General features: G+C 52.4%; 1 protein-coding gene and 1 long non-coding RNA gene across 2 annotated transcripts; both read left to right on the top strand.

The window, feature by feature from the left end:
• The first annotated feature begins 311 nt into the window (after positions 1-311).
• Positions 312-4108, top strand: IRF2BPL (interferon regulatory factor 2 binding protein like). Its single transcript, XM_083837464.1, has one exon. The coding sequence runs from the start codon at positions 1134-1136 to the stop codon at positions 3363-3365; it is 2232 nt and encodes a 743-aa protein (XP_083693590.1). The 5' UTR covers positions 312-1133; the 3' UTR covers positions 3366-4108.
• Positions 4109-6836: 2728 nt separating this feature from the next.
• Positions 6837-23077, top strand: LOC310900091. Its single transcript, XR_014584831.1, has 3 exons — positions 6837-9935; positions 10280-10656; positions 10775-23077. It is a non-coding gene; the product is annotated as an uncharacterized lncRNA (long non-coding RNA).
• The last annotated feature ends 648 nt before the right edge of the window (positions 23078-23725 follow it).

Raw genomic sequence — 23725 nt, 5'->3', positions numbered from 1 at the left:
GCCCGTGACGCAACGGCAGCCCCGTGCCAGGCCGGGCCGCCCCGCAGGGCGGCGGCTGGGGGGGGGGAGGGGGGGGAGGAGGAGGAGGAGGAGGGGGAAGGCTGCGCCTTTTGTTTTTGGAGCGGGGCTGCCGGGGGCGGGGGGGGAGGGGGTTTAAAGGAGCCATTTAAAGGGGGGGGGGAAGCCGCGTGCGCGCACAGCGCCGGGGAAACCCTGTGTCCCCCCGCCGCTCAGACAGACCCCGCCCGGCCGGGGGGGGACACTCCCCCCCCCCCCCCCCACAGGCACGCCGGCGGGGCCGTGCACGTGCTGCCCGGGCGCGGAGAGGCGGGGGCGCGCACGGCGGGCACGCGCCCCGCGCAACAAGTGGGCCGGGGGGAAGGGAGCGGGGGGCGGGCGCTCGGCGCTGACGCGGGGGCCCCGCCCGGGTGCAGCCGAGCCGGGAGAGCGGCGGGGAGGAGGAGGAGGAGGAGGAAGAAGGGGGGAGGAGGGCGGCGCGGGGGGAGCGCGGCGCGGAGGAGGGGGCGCGCAGGCACACGCGGCGGCGCGCAGCAGCAGCACCCCGCGCTCGGACCGCGAGCAGCGGCGAGGATGTGAGTGCGGAGCAGGCGGCGCCGCCCGGCACGCTGCTGCCGCCGCTGCCCCCCGGCCGCCCCCGCCCCGGGTCGGCGCTCGGACCAGGAGGAGCCGCCCGAGCCGCCGCAGCGCTCGGCAGCCGGCGGACCGCGAGCTCGCCGGGCAGCCGCGGCGGGTGGAAGGTGACCCCCCCCCGCCTCCCTCCGCCTCCTCCCGGAGGAGGAGCAGCGGCGGCGGAGAGCTAGAGAGCGCAGGGAAGCAGCCGCGGCTGGAAGGCGCCCCCCAGCCCAGCCTAGCCCAGCCCAGCCCCCCGGAGGAGCCGGCCGAGCCCTTCCCCAGCCCGGCGGCGGGACCCGGCGGGAGAAGCCGACCGAGGCGGCGGCGGGAGCCGGTTCGGAGCGGGCGAGCCCCCCGCCGCCCCCCCCTCCGTCCCTTCCAGCGCCGCCAGGGGCACCGGGAGCAGGTACGGAGCCCCCCCCCCGCCGCAGCCCGGGGGGGACGAGCGAGCCAGCCCCTTCGCCGGCGGCAGCGGCAGCAGCGCCCCGGCCAGCGGCACCATGTCCGCCGCGCAGGTGTCGTCGTCCCGGCGGCAGTCGTGCTACCTGTGCGACCTGCCCCGCATGCCCTGGGCCATGATCTGGGACTTCACCGAGCCCGTGTGCCGGGGCTGCGTCAACTACGAGGGCGCCGACCGCATCGAGTTCGTCATCGAGACGGCCCGGCAGCTGAAGCGGGCGCACGGCTGCTTCCAGGACGGCCGCTCCCCGGGGCCCCCGCCGCCGGTCGGCGTCAAGGCAGTGCCCCTCTCCGCCAAGGAAGCGGCGGCGGCGGCGGCGGCGGCCCAGCAGCAGCTCAACCATGTGGACGCCTCCTCCAAGGCGGCCTCGGCGGGGCTCGCCCAGTCCAGCCTGGATCGCTACGGGCTCAGCGCCGCGGCGGCCGAGCAGCGCAGCCGCTTCGAGTACCCGCCGCCGCCCGGCAGCCTGGGCGGCAGCCACGGAGCCCGCCTGCCCAACGGGCTGGGGGGCCCCAACGGCTTCCCCAAGCCGCCCGAGGACGGGCCCCCGGAGCTCAACCGGCAGAGCCCCAACTCCTCGTCGTCCTCCTCCTCCTCCCGCCGCGGCACGCACGGCGGGCTGGTGTCCGGCCTGCCCCCGGGGGCTGCCGGCGCCCAGCTGAACGTGCCCCCCAACTTGCTGCCACAGACCCTGCTCAACGGGCCCGCCGCCTCCGGCGTGGCGCTGCCCCCACCGCACGGGGGTCTGGGTGGCCGTGGCGGCGGTGGGCCCCCGGCCCCCTCTGCTTCCTCCCAGGGGGGCACCTGCGGCGGTGGCAGCAGCGGTGCTGGGGGCAGCGGCGGCTCCTCGTCGGAGGCCTGCGGCAAGCGGCCGGGCTCGGTGTCCAGCAGTGACCAAGAGCGGGAGCTGAAGGAGAAGCAGCGCAACGCCGAGGCGCTGGCCGAGCTGAGCGAGAGCCTGCGGAACCGGGCCGAGGAGTGGGCCAGCAAGCCCAAGATCGTGCGGGACACGCTGCTGACGCTGGCCGGCTGCACCCCCTACGAGGTGCGCTTCAAGAAGGATCACGCCCTGCTCGGCCGCGTCTTTGCCTTCGACGCCGTCTCCAAGCCGGGCATGGACTATGAGCTGAAGCTCTTCATCGAGTACCCCAGCGGCTCCGGCACCGTCTTCTCCAGCGCCTCTGGCGTGGCCAAGCAGATGTACCAGGACTGCATGAAGGACTTCGGCCGCGGCCTCTCCTCGGGCTTCAAGTACCTGGAGTATGAGAAGAAGCACGGCTCTGGAGACTGGCGGCTGTTGGGGGACCTGCTGCCCGAGTCGGTGCGCTTCTTCAAGGAGCTGGTGGGTGCGGACATGCTGCCGCAGCCCTACCTGGACGCCAGCTGCCCCATGCTGCCCACGGCCCTGGTAAGCCTTCCGCGACCCGGGGCTGGGGCTGGCGGGGCTCAGGGCACAGCCGCCGCCTCCAGGGGCCCAGGCGGAGGTGGTGGTGGCGGTGGCGGGGCCATGCGCAAGAGGAAGGCGTCTCCTGAGCCCTCGGACTCGGCCGAGGGGGCCCTGAAGCTGAGCGACGAGCAGCAGCGGCAGCAGTGGATGGCCAGCCAGAGCGAAGCGCTCAAGCTCACCATGTCGGCCGGGGGCTTCGGGGCGGTGCACGGCGGGGGCCCCCCGCCGCCACCACCGCCGCCCCTCGGGCCCCACTCCAACCGGACCACGCCGCCCGAGTCCGCCCCCCAGAACGGACAGTCCCCCATGGCCGCGCTCATGTCGGTGGCCGACACGCTGGGCAATGCCCACTCGCCCAAGGACGGCAGCTCGGTGCACTCCACCACGTCCACCCGCAGGAACAGCAGCAGCCCCGTGTCGCCGGCCTCCGTGCCGGGCCAGCGCCGCCTGGCTTCCCGCAACGGGGACATGAACCTGCAAGTGGCCCCTCCTCCCCCCAGCGCCCACCCCGCCATGGACCAAGTGCACCCCCAAAACATTCCGGACTCCCCCATGGCCAACAGCGGGCCCCTGTGCTGCACCATTTGCCACGAACGCTTGGAGGACACCCACTTTGTTCAGTGCCCCTCTGTGCCCAGCCACAAGTTCTGCTTCCCTTGTTCCAGAGAGAGCATCAAGGCCCAAGGGGCGACGGGCGAGGTCTACTGCCCCAGCGGAGAGAAATGCCCCCTGGTAGGTTCCAATGTGCCTTGGGCCTTCATGCAGGGCGAGATCGCTACCATTTTAGCTGGGGACGTTAAAGTGAAAAAGGAGAGAGACCCTTGAATAGGAAATCCAATCCCTTCAGACTCCTGAAGATGTAGAATTGTGAATATAACAAACTGCAAAAGTTAGTCTTATGTATAGACATTATTTTCGTCGTATGTTTCTATATTTTGAAACAAAGGTATGTACTCTTCTTCATTTGAAGGATAGAGCTGGTTTTTGTTAAACAGAATATAATATTGTTTGGTTACTACATAATACCTGTTCTCATTTCTTTGGCAGTGTGTTGGCTAGGTACAAAGTTAATAGCCCTTAGCGATTACCTGCTGCTGGTGTGTATTTTTGTAAATGTATGCACTTCTCTGAAAGAAGAAGAAAAACACAAAAAAAAATACAAAAAAAAATTTTTTTTTTTGCCAAGGCCAGTGTTGATGCCTAAAAAATTGCTACAAAAAATGGTGACAGCTTATGTTTTACAAGCCCTGAGTGTTAGTCTCTCACTTTATTTTTTTTGTTTTCGTTTTTTGTTTGCAAAACGGTGGGGTGGCTCTGGGGGGAGGGTGTTTTTTGTTGCAAGTTTGTAAGGAAAATGTTTCAGTTTGTTTCTATTGATCTGAACGTTTTTAATCTTCATGTGTTTTTTGTTTTTGCTTTTATTGATGCACGGATGCTTTTGAACAGTAGAGCAAAATGCTGTACATGAGAAACATGCTCTGTTTGTCCTTTATACATTTCTGTAGTTAACAGAACACTGTAATGTGCCTTGGAGCTTAGTAAATTGTAATAAATTCAATTGATATTAATACTTCTGGAGTAGCAAGCTTTATTTTTCCCGGAGCTCAGGCAGCGTGAGCATGCCGTGCTGCCTTTTTAAAAGTCTCCATTATATCGAGAGCCTTTGGCTCCTTGTGATAATTGTGGCACTTGTACGCACACTTTCGCATACATGTAGTAAGCCGATGATGTTGATGGTGTTATCAAACTTATCTAAATCTTGGCACGGTGCCTATTTGCATTTCACCTTTAATGTTGCAGTAACAGTTGCTGACTAAGCATTTCTATTTACTGTTTCTGCATCTCATTTCCTCCTCCCTTCTCCCCCCCACCCCCAGCTCTCCAGCTGCAAGCAGTGTTTGCAATGCAGCCTGCGTCCATTGCCTGTGCCCTTCGGTAAGGCTCGAGATTTGAAAGGAAGCCCTCTTTCACAAAAACAAAACACCAGAAAAAGCAAAACAAAAAAACCCCAGCATCACGTGATTGATACTTTTAGCTGATTTTAAAAGTGGCTGTCGAAGCTCGACGCTGGCCGTAGGCTTGGTGCGGCAGGGCTGTAGCCGAGCAGGGCACAAAAAGGGGTAGTGGGAAGTGCCAGCCCCCGCGGCTGCTGGTGCAGCTGGTGGGCAGCTACCCCGCTTGGGCAGTGGCTTTTGCTTTTGGGAACTGGCTTGGTGATCTGAGCTGTTGTCTGTTGTGTTTTCAGGTGAGAAAGCTTCCTGTAAAGCACTGAATTGAAATGCTTTCCCTCTGGCAAGGATCGTTTGTGATTCTTGGTGTAATTAACTGTTTTATGTGACAGTGGCGTTCTGTGGGGACTGGGGAGCAGCGCAATACCTGTGAGGTGATCAACAGGCAAAGTAAATACGCGGGCCTCACACTAGCTAGAAAATGCAAACAAACCTAATGTGAACTTTGTCCTTTCCAAAGAGTCAAATGGAGGAAAGATTTTAAAAAAACAAAAAACAACAACAACCTCGAAACAAACCCGGCAGCACTGCTTTGCAGTTTGACCAGCAGAACGCAGAGATCTTCCAACTGTAAGAGTGTCTGAGCAACGAGCTCTGAGTTTTATTGAACTGTAAAGATTCCTCCGCCCTCAAATATATATATATATATATATACATACACACAAGAGGTACTTTTCAAAAGTCTGGATGGCATTTGGTATCCAGTTGCTCTTTTTGCATTTTTTTCCTGGTGGAAAGGCTAACTGGAATGGTGGAAGCCTTGAGAACTTAGCTTAGTGTGCATATGGATCTCTGCTTTCTTGTGTAGCTGCATACTCCTCCTACTTCGTATATGGGGGGTTATGTTCTCAGATTAATTCTTCTGCATCACAATATTTGTTATTTCAGACCATAACTTTGTGTATCTGTGTCATTTTTTTCTGCCTAGTGATATACTGGTGCTTAAAAATCTCAGAACATCCTGTTCTTATGTAGTGAATTTAGGTGAATAATGCAGAGCAAAAATGTTTTGAGTTAATTATTGGATCCAACCTATACATTAGTTAGAGTATGGATTTGTACTGAACCTGCTTTAAATTATTTTTAAGCATGCAGTTACCACCCAGCAGTTTATGACCAAATCAAGAGATAGGGGGATTTACATTGTGGGTTAAGGACTGGCAGAGAAAAGAATTGTAGACATTCAAGAAATTCAAGTTAAACCTAACAAGGAGAGAAGTAATATTTGTGTGTGAATCGCAACTGCCATCAAGAGGGAAAAACTACTGGCTATTCAACATTTAGTTCTGTCACAGGAGCGTGAATACCCCGATTTATACAAACAGAGCCACTCTTGTAATCTGGAAATCAGTCATCAGTAGTTAGAGTTACGAAGAGCTCAGTTTGGTGGATTTCTTTAATTGAAGAGCAGTCTTGAGAAGCTTTTATCAGGCAGGATTTCTGAAGCATAAGGCCACTTAGGAGCCCCACCGGTTCGATTTTTAGCAGGCAAAGGAAAGGTAAGGGGCAGTGGACAAAGGTGGCAAATAAGCTTGAAGAGAATTGTAATACTGCAGTTAATTAAAGTTAACCATAGCTACGGGGCATTTGTTGTATGGAGGTTTTTGGAGCCATGTGACCTTTTCTTTTACTCTGGCTCATTAGGCAGCCAGTCTGGGCATATTAGCCAGCGTTTCTTTGAACCCACTCCATAGGTTTTTCACTTTCCGCAGACGTCCACAGCTGACAAACAGGCTGGAACCGTTTTTCGAGGAGGGGGAAAGGAGAGCCGCCGCAAGGCTCACGTGCAGCAATTCGGCCGGTTTCTGCATTGCACAGTAGCGCTCCCCTCCCCCAGGTTTGCCAGTTATTTAAGGTAAAGCCCAATGTTTGCCTGAATAAACGGTGTACGTGAATTTATTTGTCCAGGTGGTCATTTGTTGTGCTCTCATTCCTTCTTGTAAAGGGGAAGTATTTAAATGGTTTATTTTCCCAAAGTTTTTTTTTCTTTTTCTTTTTTTCCAGTGAGATTATTCTTGACGTTTCTTTTAATAGCCTCGCAGCCTTATTTTCTAAGAAATGGGCTAGAACATGTGTGTCACTGGATGTTTGTTTTTTAAGCGTTGGCAGCTCTGTGCGAGTTGGAGATGGCAGTGTTTGTGCAGCGAGGAGATGTTATGTCCATTTGGGGGAAATACTACACAGCTCCATCAGGAGCCTCCTTCCGTACAAATCCTGTTATCTTTCCTATTTGCTTAGCAATGTTGTGCACATAAGCACGCTCTTCCTCTCCCCCCCCCCCCCCCCCCCCCTTCAACATTTGAGCTCCAAACTAGTCAGGGCTAACATTGTTTTGAAACTGCAATCTCTTCAAATCGGCTGGCTGCCAGCAGAGCTTTGCGAAGCTGCAGTAGTCACTGGAAAAAGGGTTGTCTTTGCTTCTTTACGTGTCTTGCGAGCTGAGTTTTTCCCCCCTCAAGGGAAAGGGCTTTGTCTCCTCCGAGCTCTCAGGTTCCCAGCTTACTATGCAGTAGTTGCTTTGCAGCTTCCCTCTTCTCCTGTTCTTGCCATTTTCTTTTTTCTTTCTTTCTTTCTTTCTTTCTTTTTTTTTTTTTTGTGGTATGCGGCCATTCTCCATTCATAGTAGGGTGGTTTGTGTTGTGCATTAGCAGCCTCTTTCTCTGCCAAAGTGACACATCCTGTAGATTTGCAGCAGAGTACTGAACTGTCACTGTAATGCTGACTCTTGTAAGGCTATTCTTGAAGCAGAACAGCTTCCCCCTTGGCGTTCAGCCACCAGAATCCATTACAGCATGCATTTTCTACCCAAAACATCGCTCTGTACCTACATAGCTGTCCTTACAATCATCCCCTGGAAGACGCAGAGGGCATGCTTACACCCTCCCCGTGTAGAAACAGGCACCGCGTGAAACTGCTGGGTTTATTTTCATAGCGTCTGAAAAGCGTGTACTGAGCTTTTGTTGTTTCAGTCCCTGCCTTAAAACCCGGAATACAGACTGGGAATGGCAATGCCTCCACTGATGGGGTGATAGGGAAAGCGCTGCAGACAAGATCTTTTCCCCTGTGCGTGTCTTACAGAAGGATTAGGTGCGTGCTCTTGGCGTGGGGCTATTCCCGGGCTCCTCGGCGAGCCGGCCCCGTGCCCGCAGCTCCAGCTCCCTGGGAGCAGGCTGGCCTGCCCCAGGAGAAGCCCGGGAGGTTACGTGCGGCTTCAGCTTTCTGCCAGCAAACCCAGCTCCTTCCAGCCACTCGGGGAACCGGCGAGGGAGAAGCAGAAGGGAGCAGCCAGATGAGCGAACGGGCCGGGGAGGATGCTTGCCGCCGGTCTGGCCGGCCAGTACGGCCCCCCAACTGGTTGGACTGGCTGTGCTGCTGGGGCTGGGTGGCTTCGGCGTGGCACGGCCCCGCTGCTCCTGCTGTGCCCGCCCGGGCGCTGTGGGCCCTGCGCTGGTGGCGGTGCCGCTGCCCCGAGGTGGCTGTGCCCTGCTCCGTGCACACGCGTGTGCGCATGCCCCACACACATGGCCGTGCCTGCTGGCGGCCGCATTCCCCTGCTGACGGGCCTTCCCGATGCGCCCTTGTAGGGCTGTTCGGAGGAGGTGGGAGCAGGGGTGGAGGTGAGGAAGGTCAAGCTTCTTAGGTTTCAGCTGATTTGGCATCTGCTCGCAGCCCTTCCCCCTGGAGCCCGCTCGGCCATATGCAGTCGCTGCTGCTTTTATGACCCTTCGCAAAGAAATCCCAGAGATGTGAGCTGCTGCTGGCCACGAAGAACAGCTTACTTTCAGGAAAACAACCCCTTCCCACACCGGGCAGCCCCACAGCAAGAAGTCTGTGGTTTCCCCCTTCCCCAAACCACAAGACCGATCCTAGGGAGCTGCCGCTGCTCTCTGGGCATACATTGGGCATAGTGGGGCAAGCGCTGCCTCTAAGCTGGCTTTACAGGGGGGAACCCATTTTTTTTTATTACTTTTTCCATCGTGAAGACCCGCTGCTTTGTTCGGTGCCCTGGGAGCGAGGGCTGAGGCTGGCAGTGCCGGGCCCGAGCCGTGCCATGCCGTGCTGTGCGATCCCCGCCCGCCCGGCTGCCTCGGCGCTGGGGCTGGGAACGGGGACACGAAACATGTCTGTGCAGCTTCAAGGAGCCGAGCAGAATTCCCCACTGTCATCATCCTCCTCCCCTCCCTCGCTGCGGGCTGCCAGAGGGGAGGGCTGATCACAGCGCTGCCATTGTTCAAGTAACCTACAAATGGATTTGCATGGAGGCAGGTTGGGAGGGGCGGAGGGGTGGGATTTATTAGCAGCGGCTGAATTCGTCGGGATTACTACTAGGCTGAGAGCTTCTCAATGGGCATGATCCCTGGGTGAGCGGTGGGGCGGAGGGAGGGCCTGGAAAGCTCCTTTGCTGCCCATGGGTGACGGGGTGGCCGGCGGGGCCGAGCAGGGGAGGCAGGCAGGGCGCAGCCGGCTGCTTCACCTCGGCTTAAACCGCAGCCCTGTATGCCGAGCACGCAGCTCCTGGCAGCGCCGCTCATACCAGAGCCTTGACTCAGGGTTATCTGCATGCTGGGTAACGAGCGGCGTCACCAGAGGAATGTGCAGAGAAAGCAGCCATGCTGCTGCAAGCCTCCGCTCGCTCCTCGGGCCGGCCGCCGCCGCAGCGGCCTGCTTCTGCCTCCCGGCCGCCGATGAGCGGCGCGAGGTGGGGGCTTCGCCCTGGGGGCCAGCCCCGAGCCAACGTTGAAGCCACAACGGCATTTTGCCCTTCCATGAGTAAGTGCTTGGTGCTCAAAGCCAGACAGGGCTCTGCTAGCCGTGACTGAGGACTGCAGCAAGGAAAGGGCGACGCCACTCTCCCAGTCGCTGTGTGTTTATCCCTTTCCCAGCCGGGCAAGCTGGAGCGTTTCAGCCGAGTCACCTGTCAGAGCGAGGGCGATGGCGGCCTTTGGTTACTGCCCCAGCTGCCACTCTGCCTCCCCCCGGGATAAAAGGGACTGCCACTAACAACTGTGCACAGCTGAACCCCAAAGCGCCTGTGCGACACAGGTGTCTGGGACCAGCTTCCAGCGCCACGCCACGTGCCCGCAGCCTGCGTCCTTCCCCCAGACAGCTCCGAGGCTGGAGCCGGTCTTGCTGATGCAACCCCGCGAGGGCCGGGGTGAAGGAGAGTGCAGAGCTGTGTGTCAGAGGTAGGAGCTCCCCTTTGGCGATGATGGAAAGCACAGCGCATTCAAATCAAAGACAGGACGGGGGTTGCTTTGAATCGCTGTGTTCCTGAGCTATCTGAGGCAATCTTCCTCTTCGCTGCACACAGCGAGGTAGCGAGGGAAAAGATCATAGCGCAGCCCAGGTTTTCGTGTGAACATGTCCAGGCTGGCACGCAGCTGGGGTAAGGACAAGGTGCTTCTGTAGGTTTGATTCGTGTCAGAGCTAGGGGCAGAACTAGGGAGGGAGTGGGAAGCCTGAATATCTGGTCTGCTACTGGAAAATATAGGCCACTGAGTAAGATGGGGCAGGCTTGTTTGATCTAGCTTGATATGCTAGGCGTTTGTGCTTAGAGCTCTCTTTCCCAGTGTCTGCTGCTTATTCCTGTTAAAGGCAAAAAAAGGTACAAAACATAAAGGATTAAAACAAGTGAAAGAGCTCTCACCTTCCTGCAGGAGTAAATTTTGGAGTATTTTTTATTACTCGCTCAGCGTTGTTGATACGCTTGGCTCTCTGTTACATGTGAAGATAATCCCGCCATGAAGAACTCAGACTGCAGTGATAAGAGAGGCCAGTTGGTGCATCTCTTTTGTCCCATCTCCTTCAGTGAAAGATTATTCCTTGTATCTTATCAAAAGGAAGCAGCCTTTCATGTGCTGTACCTTGGTAAGTGTCCATACTCAATTTTGGCAAACATTTATTGTGGCTTTGAGTGGTTGCTCTCCCCTCCTCCCCCCTTTGCAGTCAGCTCTTCTCCTGCTCGTCGCTGTGCTCGCTCAGCTGTGCTCATTGCATCACTTGTGCTGGAGGGGAGGCAGCAAGAGGTGGAACCGTCAGGGACAGCAGCAGTCGTGTGATCCCTGGCCATCTAGTCACATCGTCCTAACCAGGACCTGCAACCTAAGGTAGATCCATTACTCAGCATCCTCGATAGGATGCCCAGTGCCTCGTGTGACAGTTAAGTACCAGGAAGTGGCACGGAAATGCTCATGCTCTTGTGTACCCGTCTTTTCCTCATGCTAGAAGAGACGCCAGCATTCCTTGAGACCTGCACTGCACATGCTGAGGACAAAGAGCAGCTCCTTCTGGCTTTTTGCATGATTAGTTGCAGCCCTCCGCCCTGATCTTCCTTGTTCCGATGGTTTGATTTTTACAGTAGTGTGCTGTGCATATTTTGCAAGTTACAGCTTGAAACTTCCTCCTAGCAGCAGGCTCTGTCATTTGAAGGAACCCCACCCTGCTCTCCCTTGAAGATGTGCAATCCCAGGCTGTGTCTGAGCATGCCTGGGGAGGCAGGTGCAGCCTGGCTGGATCCTCCACACTGCCTACAAATAAACACTACTTAAACAAATTGGACTAATAACATTCAAGACTCAAGTAATAAGCAGGGCAGTTTCTGCTCTGTAGTCTTTATTCCGTGCTTCTCCCATCCCATCTCCCTCTGCTTTATAATCTAGAATATGTGCCACAATCACATTGCTGTGGCAATTAATTACAGCGCAACTTTATAGCACTGGATAACAATAGCAGTAGATAATACGTAGCACCTTCATTGAAAGCAACAACGCCAGATTAAAGTTGCTTTAAAAAAAAAAGCACGTTTCCTTCCTGCTGTTGCAAATAAAGAGTTACATGAAGTTAAGTATTTATTTTCTAATATTTTAAGGGGGAAAAAAATCTTTCGGCACACAGCCTGTAAATGCACTTGTATAGCTGTCAGGTCCTTCCTCCAGCCCGGAACAGATGACAAATGCTTAAAGGCAGTAAGAGTTCTTCAAACTAGGACCAAATGACAGGAGCAGAGCGGGGCTGTTCCTCTGATCAAAGCAAGCCCTTTGTGCGCAGCTCGGTCCGGCGATGTGGGAGCTACGGTGTCACCTGCTCCACAGTTTCCTCCTCAGATGAGCTCTTTGTAGGATCACCTGATTCCTTTCCAGCACCATATTATTTGCTGCAAGCGTTTAAGGATCAGTCGCCAGCAGCGCACACGCAATTGCCCTTAGGGTCTTGTCCAAACGAGTTCTGCAGTTTGGTGGGACCTATCTCATGACCACACAGGATTCTCCGTGATGTTCTTTTCAAGACTGTCAAGTGTGCAGACCGATCCACCAGCGCTTTACGCTTAAGGATGGCTGGGCCTGGGTAGCTATTTCTACTAAGCTTCTTAAGCCTTTCTGGCTGTTGTTCCCTAAGGAAGCCCAGCGGTGTAGTCACCAGACTTCTCTTGATTTTTCATTTGAGCAACGGTGGAGTTCCCATACAATTTGAGACCATTTGGTCTCAATTCAAGCTTTTACCCCTCGGTCTCCACTCAAGAACTTCTCTGGCTGCCTGGTCCAGAGAGCCGCCGTGTTGAACAGAGACCTCCACATGTGGCTCAAATGGCATGTGGCAGAGATATGCTCCAGCGAGCAATCCCTTCACGCGCACGTTTGCATGCCAGCTGCGTATTACTAGAATTTCCCTGCTCTCAGGAGGACCTTCTGTAAGCTGATGCAGGACTAAAATATTCTTCTAAAGGTTTTTGGCACGCTGCAAGTCTTCCTTGCTTTTTGTAGCAGAATGCTCCAGTCTGTCACATGAATTCATTCCCTCCACCTCTGTTTCCTCCATCACTTTACTTGCAGAAGAGTGCCCGGAATGGCAATCAGTTCCAGCTCTGTAGCAGACCCTGCAGACGTCACTCCGAGGCTACACTTCTCGCCTCTGAACACATGGCTGGTGATGTTCCCTGGCTGTGTGCTTGCTATAAATGAGCACGCTCCCCGTGATGCAGTTCAGCCCAGATGCAATGACTGCGCCTCTGGAGCCAGGCTCAGCATGGGCAGGATAAGAGCCAAGCAGCGCTCCGTGCCGCATAGCCCCTCTCGCTGGGGAGCTGCTCTGCAGCTCCTCAGTTTTAATCCTCCACACCAGCAGCACTCGGCACCCAGAGATGCGGTTGGAGGGTGATTTTTAGCTCCATCAGCGTGGGGCTAAGCCTGCCCAAAGTGCCTTTTACAGCCCAACAACACTCCCCAGCCTGCGGGTCAGCAAATGCTGCAGGAATCTTTCCTGCTGAGGTGCAAGCTGCAGTTCCTGTTGCTTTTGTTGACTTGGCAGGAGGAGTGCCTGCTCCGCTGCTGTTTGTTTTTTTTTCAGCATCAGACAAACAGCATCTCCATCTTTCCCTCACAGTAGAAGAATCCATGGAGATATATCTAACTATTGGCTTTGCCATTATCTTTTATGTAGCTGCTCCAGTTTCCTCTTAGTCCATTTGCCTGTCAACGTGCTTCATGCTTCACAGGCTTCTGGTTTACTTTCCCCAAGGATTATTCTGTCTCAGCATCCCAAATCCATTCAGACAGCAGTTTGTCCTCCTTTGAGCACCTAGCTAGAGGGGGAGAAGCTAGAGGGGCCTGTTTGCTCCAGCAAGGCAAACCATACAAGCTCACCTATTTCATTTGCTGCCACTACTAAGTCCTTCCTGTAATTCCTCTGCCTCCTTCCCTGCTGGGTCCGATAATCTTACATAGCTGGCTTGTTCCACATCCCCCTAAAGAGGTCCTTAAAGAGGCAGGTTACGCTTACCGCTTTGTTTACAGATACCTCAAGGAAGATTTGTATATGGCATAAGCACAGGATCTCCTACAAAAACACTTTTTTCCTGTTTGGGAATTTGTGAGGGTAAACTAGATATGTGCAAAGAGCAAACTCCGCAAGGCCCCGAGTCCTCTAAATACCATTGTTTATTTGGAAGCGTGATAGATGTTGGGATTAGAATGAAGTACGCATTACCTGGGACAGAGGAACCGCTGTCATTTTTCACCTTCGTAGTTCAAAATATACATCACTTATAGATGTTCTTATATCCTTGGCCTGCGTGGCGTTCCAGTGCCTCTTATGAATTCCTGAGCGTACAAAGGTGGTGCTGACTGGCCGTGGTATTTATTTCCTTAATAAAAGTGAAATTGCTGAGTGTGGGAGGGGGGGATGGCTTCTGTCAGGAAAGATCAAGAAATAGAAATGTGCCTCTTCTGGGACATGCGTCAAGGTGTTCCGGAGTCAGTCTGAAACAGGGGCTGGGGGAAGAACAAGTGCCAGAGGCAAAGGCAAGAAGGAAAACCCGGCGAGCTGTATCCTTCAGCAGGCGGGGATGAAAAGAGAGGGAGAGAGGCAGAGGTTTCTGTTTTTAAATGCCAGGGAGATGCTCAGAAACTGTTGTGACAGGGGTCATTTATAAACCTGGACAGATAAATAAGATTCAGATGGTTGCGTAGTTAGGAGCAGCAGAACTTTACAGAGCAGCAAAGGCACTGCGAGTACAGTACGTGAGACAGCTGGTAGCAGGTCATGTGCTGAAGGGTCCCTCGCAACCTGTCCATCCATGAGTAAGGAATAATGAGAGTTCCTGAAGTCAGAGGCAACAGATAATCAAAGGCAATGCTGTCACTAGGTGACGGCTCTTAAATGTTGAGTTTGGAAATATCTCGATGGTCGTAATTGTTATTTCCTTATCAGTCAAAGATGTGCGACAGAGATTTTAGAAGACAAAGACGTGGTCTTCTCCAAAATGCTCGCAATTTAAATATTAAGGGAGAAGGAACAAAAAGGATGTTGAAAAGTTGGAAAGCGCTGTTCGAGCATGAAAAGAAATCAAAATAGTAGGGACTTGGCACGCTGGTTGGTGATAGGTGAAGGAGCCAGGTAGTAGCAGGTGAAATTTAGGGCACAAGCACTTGCTCAGGTTTTGTCTAGTTGAAATTAAATATACCAAAATGTTTGGGGGAAGACCTGGCTGTCACTGGGTAACTTACCGGAAGCTCACCTCTGTAAAATCGGCACGTTGGATCAGAAAACAACCTCAGGATGTGTAAGGAACGGGAGCACCTTGTGCCACGATATGGAGCTGTGTAACGCTGTGACAGCAACCAAAGGACTGCCCTCATCTGGAAGAGCACGGGTGACCCCATCTTAAAAATGGTAACAAACCGTTTCAAGAGGTTTGGAGGTAAGCCCATGAGAACAGTTAGAGGCATGCAAAGCGTCTCTGCGCCCCGGCAGAAGTGCAGTTACTGTTTATTTATTCTACAGCTAAAGCACCTCAGTATGCATAAGACTTTGTAGACAAATAGGACAGGTCTGTGCCTGAGGAGCTTGCCTTCCCAGCAAGACAGGGCACAGCCAAGGGAGGCCGACCAAAGGCAGTGTGCCGGTGCCTGTGCACTGCAGCAGAGGCAGCGAGGGGGAGGTCAGGGTCAGGGGTGTCACCGGAGCCCTCCCAGGGTGTGCACTCACCTTCCAGTAAGCCAGGCCCCCTCCGGTGCTGGTGTGCCGAGGGAAAGCTTCTCGTTTCATTATCTATGAGGTGTGACGTATCTACTTACAGCTACGCTCCTGCGGGAAATATCCTCCAGACTCCACAGACTGGGTTTCCACCGGCTTCTTTTCCTATGTGTGCAGCTGGTTTTACGAGCAAACTGCGTGTTTGTATGCACAGAAAAGCAGCTGGATTGCACAAACAGCAGCAACAAAAACCTCAATGAATGTTTGAATTCAAAAGCAAATTTGGGGGGCATCTGTGCTGTGGTGCTTTAATACTCATACACTCAAAACGTACTTGTGCAAATGGATTTTAAGATGAATTCTAAGCCTAAAAAAGGTGGAATTGCACATTTTATTGTAAAATTCAGGATTGGTTACCAAGCATGGCACAAACCTGGTATCATTTGATATATGTAATTAGCTAGTACATCAGTAGACCTAGAAATGTTCATCAAATGGACTAGTCATTTTGGGCCATGAAAAACTTGGTATATCCTAATCCAGTTGCTTATAATTTCAGAACAGAAGAAAATAATATTAATAGAATATGTTTTTGTTGCATATTACTTGCTCGATTCTAGCATTATGTATGCAAATTGGGTAATTTTGTACCTAATTGCCTGATTTGCATGCATAAATGTAGGTTGCACATGTGCAAATGATTTTATTCAAATTTAGTATATGCCTAATATGTAGAGTGGCTGAAAACTCGGCTCTGTGTATGGTTTGAATCACTCCTCATTTTCACTTAAGGAAAAAGCAAAATTTATCACTGGTTTTGGAGGTCAGATGAAATGCGGGTGCGCTTCTGTGGGTGGTTTCGCCGGGGCAGTAACCCTGCGGCTGTGCACTTGTCCCGAGAAATTAGCAGTGGTGTGAATGCCCAGAGAGATCCGTAAATAAGAGGGATCCTGTTGCTTTAAATGCCAGAAGAAAATCGCAGGAAAATGTGACACTCGCCAAGTGGAAAAAGACAGAATCACTCAGAAAGAAATGTAGGTCTCGAAGTCGAAGGTGGTTTAACAGACAATGAAACGTAAGACGAAAAGTGTAAAAATATCTTACTAAAATCCAAGTGCATTAAAAATTCTTTCAGATGATTTCCTGGCTAGGAAAGGAATGGGACTGACAGGTCTTGCGAATGAAGTTATCTAACCTTAGGAGATCATGGGCAAGGGATGTAAAAGCTCCGTTTGTTCTGCCCTGTCATGTGCTTCACCTCCAGGGGAGGAAGACCTGGAAGATCACTGGAAAAAGAAAAGCTCAGGCTCAAGGGCCTGCTTGGTTCTGGGTCTCTGGGAGTTCCCGGCGCGGGGATGCGATGCTTTGTCACCGGCGGTTTTGTAACCGTGTGGAAGGACAGGAAGCGTCCAGGAGGAAGTGAGCCGAAATCTCCCAACAGCATTTTTCTCTGTGGTGTCAGCTGCAGCCTAATAAACAGCGGTAGGCTGTTTTCTCCCTATTACTCAGAACTCCTCTGCAAGCTTTATTTGCATACACACGGGTGACAAATCCTTCCAAAATAAGCAGGGAGAAAAATTAGAAGCAATTTGGAGGCAGATCTGGATACACAGTACCAAATTCTCCTTTAGGCATGAAGCACAAGCAGGGTTAAATAGGTATGATGGACGCCCCTGCTACCCTTCCTCTCTGCTGGCAAGACCTGTAAAGTAAGTAAAAGGGGTGTAAGGCAGGATTTGGCACAAAATACCTTTGTGTCCACCTAAGGCCAGGTCTGTCACAGCTCTGCTGACATGGGTACTGTGTCAGATCACCTCTGGGCAGCGTAGCCTCACTAGTAAGGAGCCCTAGCATGGATGTGTTTGCAATGGCAAACCTGTGCTTGTCTTGGAATAGATTCTTTCCCTGCAGACAGGGAGACAAGCTGCAGTGAGTGTTACTTTCCATAGGAAGACAGAGCTGCAGCTGGAGGAGGGGAGGTGAGCGGGGCTGCGTGTCACCGCTGCAGCATGTGGACGGAGCCCCTGCTCCGCGTGGGGAGCGTGGGAGAGCCTCAGCTCCTTCTCTCCCCACCCGGGAGCCTGCCCTGCTACCGCAGAAGCTTTGCTGTGCGAGCCCTGCCTGCATCTGCAGTGCTTTACCAGGTTACCTACCCTAGAGCGGTGCTCCCTGATGCAGATTTGACTTTGAGCTGCTTTTTTTTTTTTTTTCTTCTCTCCCAGGAGAACAAAACAGTTTTGATGTAAATGAGACTCAAACTCACCTTCTTTTTCCTACTGTTCTATCACTGAGAGAGATAATATGACTTGACTAACACCGTGTCTTGCCTCTTTGTTTGTGTGCTAACCTCATCAGAGCAGCACACGCAGAGCTCTGTACAAAATAAATAAACCAAAACCCTGGGCTCTATTCCCAACTCGCTATCTGAGTGTTTAGCTAAAGCACAACTTCTATTACATTGGAGAGATGCTCTGTTATTTGACTCAATACTGTTATTTCTTCTTATTTTTATTTCATCATAGAGTAAAAAGACACTTCCCATTTTCCAATTTTTCAGTAGGAGTGAAAAACACTGCCTGATAGTTGTGGAGATTGAAGGTTTCTTGTTTTTCACAGAATGTATATAGCTTGGGTAGTATTAACTTCCAATCTCTACAGCTTCCCGTTCCTCCCCAGTTTAGTGCTCAGGATTGATTCCATTCTTGATCTCTTCGCCGAGCCTTTTATTTAGGGTGTTTTCTGCAATTTGGGCAATTACTGCCTGCTGCAATGGAGGCTTTTGTGGTGGGCGGCACTTCTGGGAAAATGAACTGAAACTACAAGCCCATCTCGCCAGCACAGAGCATGCAGAACAGGCAGCGTGCTTCAGCGGCCGTCAGCCCAGAGAGAATTAAGATCTGGGGATGGGGAGAGTGTCTGCATAACACGTACACCATGACCAGCACCATCGCTCTTCCCAAAGCAGAAACCCCACGAAGGGGAGGACGCCGTAACCACACCATGGCCAAACTGGCGCCAGAATCCCAGCATCTTTGTGTTGTCGCTTTGGAGGCTACTGCAGTTCCTTGACTCAGATCTTTCGTTGTTCCATCCTGCATTTTTGCAGGGGGTACAGTTTTCTCCTGGTTGCCTTTTCTCCTGTTTTTGTAATCCCCGGTTGACAACTGGAGTGGTCTGACATTTCTGTGCAACTGATAAGAGAAACGATTGCCAAAGAGAGAATTCTTTCTGGAGTACATCCCTCCCCTTGGGTTAAATGTAGGTTGCAGCATCCCCATGTAATGAAAAGATCAGAAAGCATTTACGTGCTGGTATAGTTCGTGCTTTGTAATAATTGAGTAAAACATTCACAGTTGTGAAAATCATACCTGCAAAGACACGCTTAGTCACTTTCCGGTTAATGAGTCTGTATTTTCAGTCAGCCTCTCCCTTACTGTATTCGGTCCATGCACTGAAATATTTCCCATATAAACCAAATCCTTCAGCCTTTGTATTTTATTGCCTTGTGATTTGCTGTTGGCTACAGCATCCTGGTTTATTATCTTACCATGTGCACTGCGGTACTCGCATTAAGTGTTGTACCGTAGGATTGCACAGCGTGCCGGACCGGGGATGTCCAATCCTTTTGATTATAAAAAATGAAAGCTAATCTGGAGAGGTTTTACTGCTGTGTAAAACTAAATCTGTATTGTATTGCTGTCATCAAAGATGCACAATTTAGAACACATTTACAGTTGCCATAAACTCTTTGCTTTGTAACCTGAAATCATCCGTAAAGCTGGGCTGAAAATCATTAGATTCAGAAAGGTGCTGAAATTCGAGCTGTCCAATAAAGCCTGAGAAACATTTAGCCTTTCTAATTCAAAGGCAATCTCCATATCTTTCCTACATATGCACATGTATGCACATGCATTCCGATCTTGCATATACATTCACAAGCTCACACGTTCGCAAGCTCGCACACACATTCACAGGCTCTCTCACCCAGGGAACGTGTTCTGTAATATAGATGGTACACGGGGTATTTTTGAAGGCAGAACAAGATGACTGTAAATCGACACTTCCACCCACTAATGAAAAAAAGCCAAGAAAACCTCAGTAGAGAATGAGTTTTATAATTAATGCTGAACAATTTTCATTGACAAAGCAAAAAGAAGCAAGTGGATGGCTGATTTAAATGTTGAATGATTAATGCACGGCGAGGCGGCTGAGGAAAAAGACAAATTCAGGAGCAACTATGGAAATTTATGTATGAGAGAGTCAGCACCATATTCTGATCTCAGTTACACAGTTGTAAATCTGTTATCTTAATGGAAGGATTCAGCTTTTACATTTGCATACCATAAGTGAAAATAGAATTTAACCCAGAATGTGTTTGCAGTCGTGTATTTGCGGGACTGAAAGGGAAGAGATGTGTATGTTTGCACGCGATAAACTGCAAATGCATGAGACTTTTTGTATCTCGCAGGGAGAAACGGGGAGCCAGAATGCATGTGTGAGTGTGTACGTGCGTGCCAGCTGTGGGGCTGTCTGACAGGGAGTGGGAGGGTGAGAACGTGTTTGTTCCTAGACTCCCTGGTCGAGTGAAAATGGCTCCTGGAAATGCCGCTTCAGATTAGAGAGTGACGGCTGGAGAGGTGGAGATTTCATTACCTTCCTCTTTGTGCGATGCTTTGGACTTGGTAATGTAAAAGCAGAGCTATAAATAATCCGGTCACAGCTGTGGTGTCCTCGAGATTTATAGTGCCCGCTAATGCCAGAATCTTTGGGGTGTTTCACTACGTACAGCAAAATGAGGAATAATCGCCCCTCAAACAACCGGGCAGCACGGACCCCACCTGTCATTTCTCACGTGCCAGGCGAGGAGAAATTCTCCGTCCTCCCAGGCACCCATGTTTGTTCCTACGTTTGTGTGCAATGCCCATCGTCACGTATGGTGCTGGCTCTCCCCTTTGCCTTGAGGGCTGAGGCTGATCCCCACCACCCTCATTGCCTGTGCTGGAGAGGAGGGTGTGGAGGTCACAAGCAGCAGTCTGCCGTGTGCAGGCTTTTGAGAAGCAGGCACTGTATTTTTAGCTGCTCCAGATTCTCTCATGGCTGGGATATGATGCTGAGGAGTTTATTGCCGTAAGGATGTGCCTAGAATACCAGGCAGCCTCAGAAATTTACTGTGCCGCAGAGCCCTGACTCAGTGCCGCGCTGTGACTTTCCTGTGTTGCTTCCACGCTAGAAAGGGAGAAAAAATGGTTCCTTGTGTTCCCGGCTGCTGCTGGCGCTGGAGGGACAGCTGCTGTGATTTACTGAGAAGCCCTGTTGTGGGGAAGGACAGAGGCTCGAGCTCTCGCCAAACGGAGGCCTGACCAGTGAAGCTGCCCTCAGATTTCTTCTCAAATATTGCTCTACATTTTTGTCTAAACAGCAGGACGAAACACGTGCTGCGCTTCCTTAGTGCATTTCCCAAGCACGTCTGCAGTGCCCCTCCAAGTTGAATTTTTGCAGCTATGCACACCAAGCACTTCCAAACCTCCAGGGACGTGTCACGGGGAGCTGCTCTGAGTGGCCTTTCAGGGCAGGTGAGTGACGAGTGCCCACCGAGCACTGCCAGGAGGAGGTGGGCAGCCGGTATCCGAAGCAAGAGGGACAGGAGCTGGCTCACTACACTCCCTGCAGCGAATCCCGCAGGAAATGAAATGGAATTTGGGGTTCTTCTGCCCCATGGTGCAGGTGCACCCGCAGGCTGGTTTCTACCCAAAACCCTGCTCGAGTTGTGCGAGCCAGTATAATTGCAAAGTAAATTCCTCTGTGTAAAAGCTGCAGGTGACTTCCTGGCAATTTAAATCCCGTGGAGGGTAGCTTGCCCCTTACGAGTCAAGTGAAACAGCAGAAGTGCTAGCTGAGGAGAGGCGATTTGTAGCCTAAGATTTTTTAGGAACGAGTGCGAGGCAAACTGTAGGGACCTGGTAGGACACTGACTGGCTGCTGGAGAAGCACTGAAGACGCCGTGTGTTCTCCTGGGCTTTGGCTGTAGCAGACTCTTCAAGGAATGGGCTTTCCTCCATCATTGCCTAGAGGAGGCTGTAAATAAGTCGCTGAACCCCGTCAGCTCCTGCCCGAGTCCAAAGGCTCATCGAGGCTCCCTGCTGCCCCCTTGTTGCTGGAAGTAACAGTGGAAATAGCACGGGCTACTATTTTCTCACTGGGATGTGAGCTTGACTAATGTCCTCACATTTGGGGGAAAGTCGTAGACCTCGCACAGGAATGTCTGTCTCATTGCTGTGGTATCCGGAATAATAAACACAGCAATCACAGCTGCAATGCCGAGCATTTGCCTGAACTGCTGCGTTCTGGGAAGCGCGCACGTGAACGAGGGGCAAGTTCTGGGGAGGGAGGTTTGCAGGCAGAGGCAGGATCTGCTCTCGACTTTTAATTCTTGCACAATACAGATGAGCTTTCAGACGTACGTACACATTCTCCCTTCAGAAGCTCACTTTCCTTGCGTGATTAGGTCACCACAGCTACAAAAACGCACTGCTCTGAGCAATGCTAGAGAAGAAGGCTGCAACAGCAAAAGTATTTCCTTTCCAAAGTGGCCCTGCATAACACACACAGCATGGAGCAGCCCCGTGTGGGTACAGGATATGCCACATTTTAATTTTGTGTTATTCATTCTAAGCTTTCCTTGGATCAGCAGCGCTCAAAAGCGGCTGCCATCCATGTCGCATAGAGGAAATCTATTTGAAGTTATGAGAGTGGATCGCAGCTCAGTTCCTGCTTGGTTTGTTGGTTGGTTTCTCTTCTGAAAAAAAATAATCAAATCAGATTTTAAATTCCTCCTCGTTTGCAAAGGCCAGCAACTATGAATGGGATACAGAGAATGAACTCTACTCTGTCCAGCCATGAATGGTAGCCAGGTCAGGACTGAGCCGCATTGGCAGGAGGCAGTGATGTGGGAAGCGTGCCCTGCCATTATCTATTCTGTAGACAAGCAGCAGATTTAATTCTCTGAGGATCTCAAGCCTATAATAACATCTCAATGGGAATACAAAATCCTGACCCAGAAGGCAGTGGCATGTTCTGCTCGTGCTCAGTAGTCGTGACTGCGAGCGCGGCTGTGCACCGAGGGAGCCGGGCGGCAGCTCTGCGGCGCCCCGCTGGCAGAGGACACCCACCCGCCATGTTCTGCTCAGCCCCCGGGCGGCACGGCACGCACTTGTACTGCTGGTGGAAAACAGAAGGAAAAGGCTGAGCGCCTCTAGCACATGTAATCTGCAGGAAGAAACACACATTTGCGTGTCTGTTTTAAGCAAGAAGTCCTTGCTGCTAGGAGAACAGCGGTGTGCCTGCTTTCTCCCTCTTCCTGCTGCTCCCTAGGCCCACGTCCACAGGCAAGCACTGAAAACCCGCAATTTTTCCTGAGCTGGCATTGCTGGGTGACCTCATGCACCTACTTGTCACCTCAGCAGTTCCAGCTTCAGTGTTCCTCCTTAGATTCATTATGAAAATATTTAACATGGGAAGAAAGGAAGGCGCCCTGCGGCCTGCAAGGCCCCTCCTGCTGCGCTCCCCACAGCCAGGCCAATGCAAACAGAGCCCAGCATGCCTCCCGATGTGGCGAGGACACCGAGGGTGCGAGGGTGAGCTCAGGGCACTGCTGCCTCTTGGAAACGCGAGAAAAGGCTCACAAAGTGACAAAACCCGACCGTGGTGACCTTCTGCATCTGAGGATGTTTAGAAGGATCTTTGCATGTGATTCACTTACAATAATAATCTTGATTTCTCACAAACCAGAGCTTTTAGAGGATTGTGGGATGCTGAGGTGAAAATCTGCTTTCTGTCTAGTTTTTGGTTTTGTTCCGCTTTGTTTTTTAATTCTGCAAATCGCTTCTATTCGCACATGCACAAGGTTGTCACTGGAAAAGCTGTTGGGGTCTCCTGAACCTTTCAGCACCGACGCTGCATGTGCCTATATATATAAAGGAAGACGAAATCAAAGCTTTCATCTGAAGGGCGCTTTCCTCGCAGCAGCGAGGCAGGGAACTGCTCAAACCTACCAACACAAAATGCGAGACATACGCTGCCTCCTCCACGCCAGCTCCCGACCTCGCTGGTGAGCGCTCTGAGCCGAGCCGGCTGCGCGCAGCCCCCGCTCCGGCTGCTCCGGCGTCCATCTTGGTGCCTGCGGGATGCAGCTTCGCTCCCGTCCCTCTGTCCGCCGGAGCACCAGCACCAGATATCCCCCTGCCTGCAGCCCCCCCCAGGGATGCTGACATCTCGTGTTTTACACCCGCTTCTCACTGCTCAGCCAGAAAGCCAGGAGAGGGATTTAAACAGCATGAGGGGGCCTGGAGCTGGGGAGCTGCGGCGGCGCCTTCACGTGCTGCCTGAGGAAAGCTACATTTGGGAAGTGGGGTTTCTCCTTTCCATATCGCCAGGCCAAGGTAGGCAGCACCGTCTCCCTGTGCCTGTGCAAAGCAAAGCACCCCGGTACCGTGTGTCTTCCAGCTGTTCTTCCCCGACTCCCCGGCAAAGGGAAAAACGCAGCAAGTGCTGCAGCAGGGGCTGCTTCGGGCCGCTGGTGCTCAGCCCTTGCACAAAATGGGGCTGGGAGGGATGGTGGAGGAGGGGCTGCGAAGCGTGCTGCTGACCTGCTGAATTATGACTTTAATGCAGTCGCTTTAATAACTTGCTGTAGCTCCAACCACCAGA

The sequence above is a fragment of the Anser anser genome (assembly GCF_964211835.1).
Source record: "Anser anser genome assembly, chromosome: 5".
NCBI classification, from domain to species: Eukaryota; Metazoa; Chordata; class Aves; order Anseriformes; family Anatidae; genus Anser; species Anser anser.
Note: the sequence above shows the minus strand (reverse complement) of the source record. Positions and strands in the feature narration are given on the sequence as shown.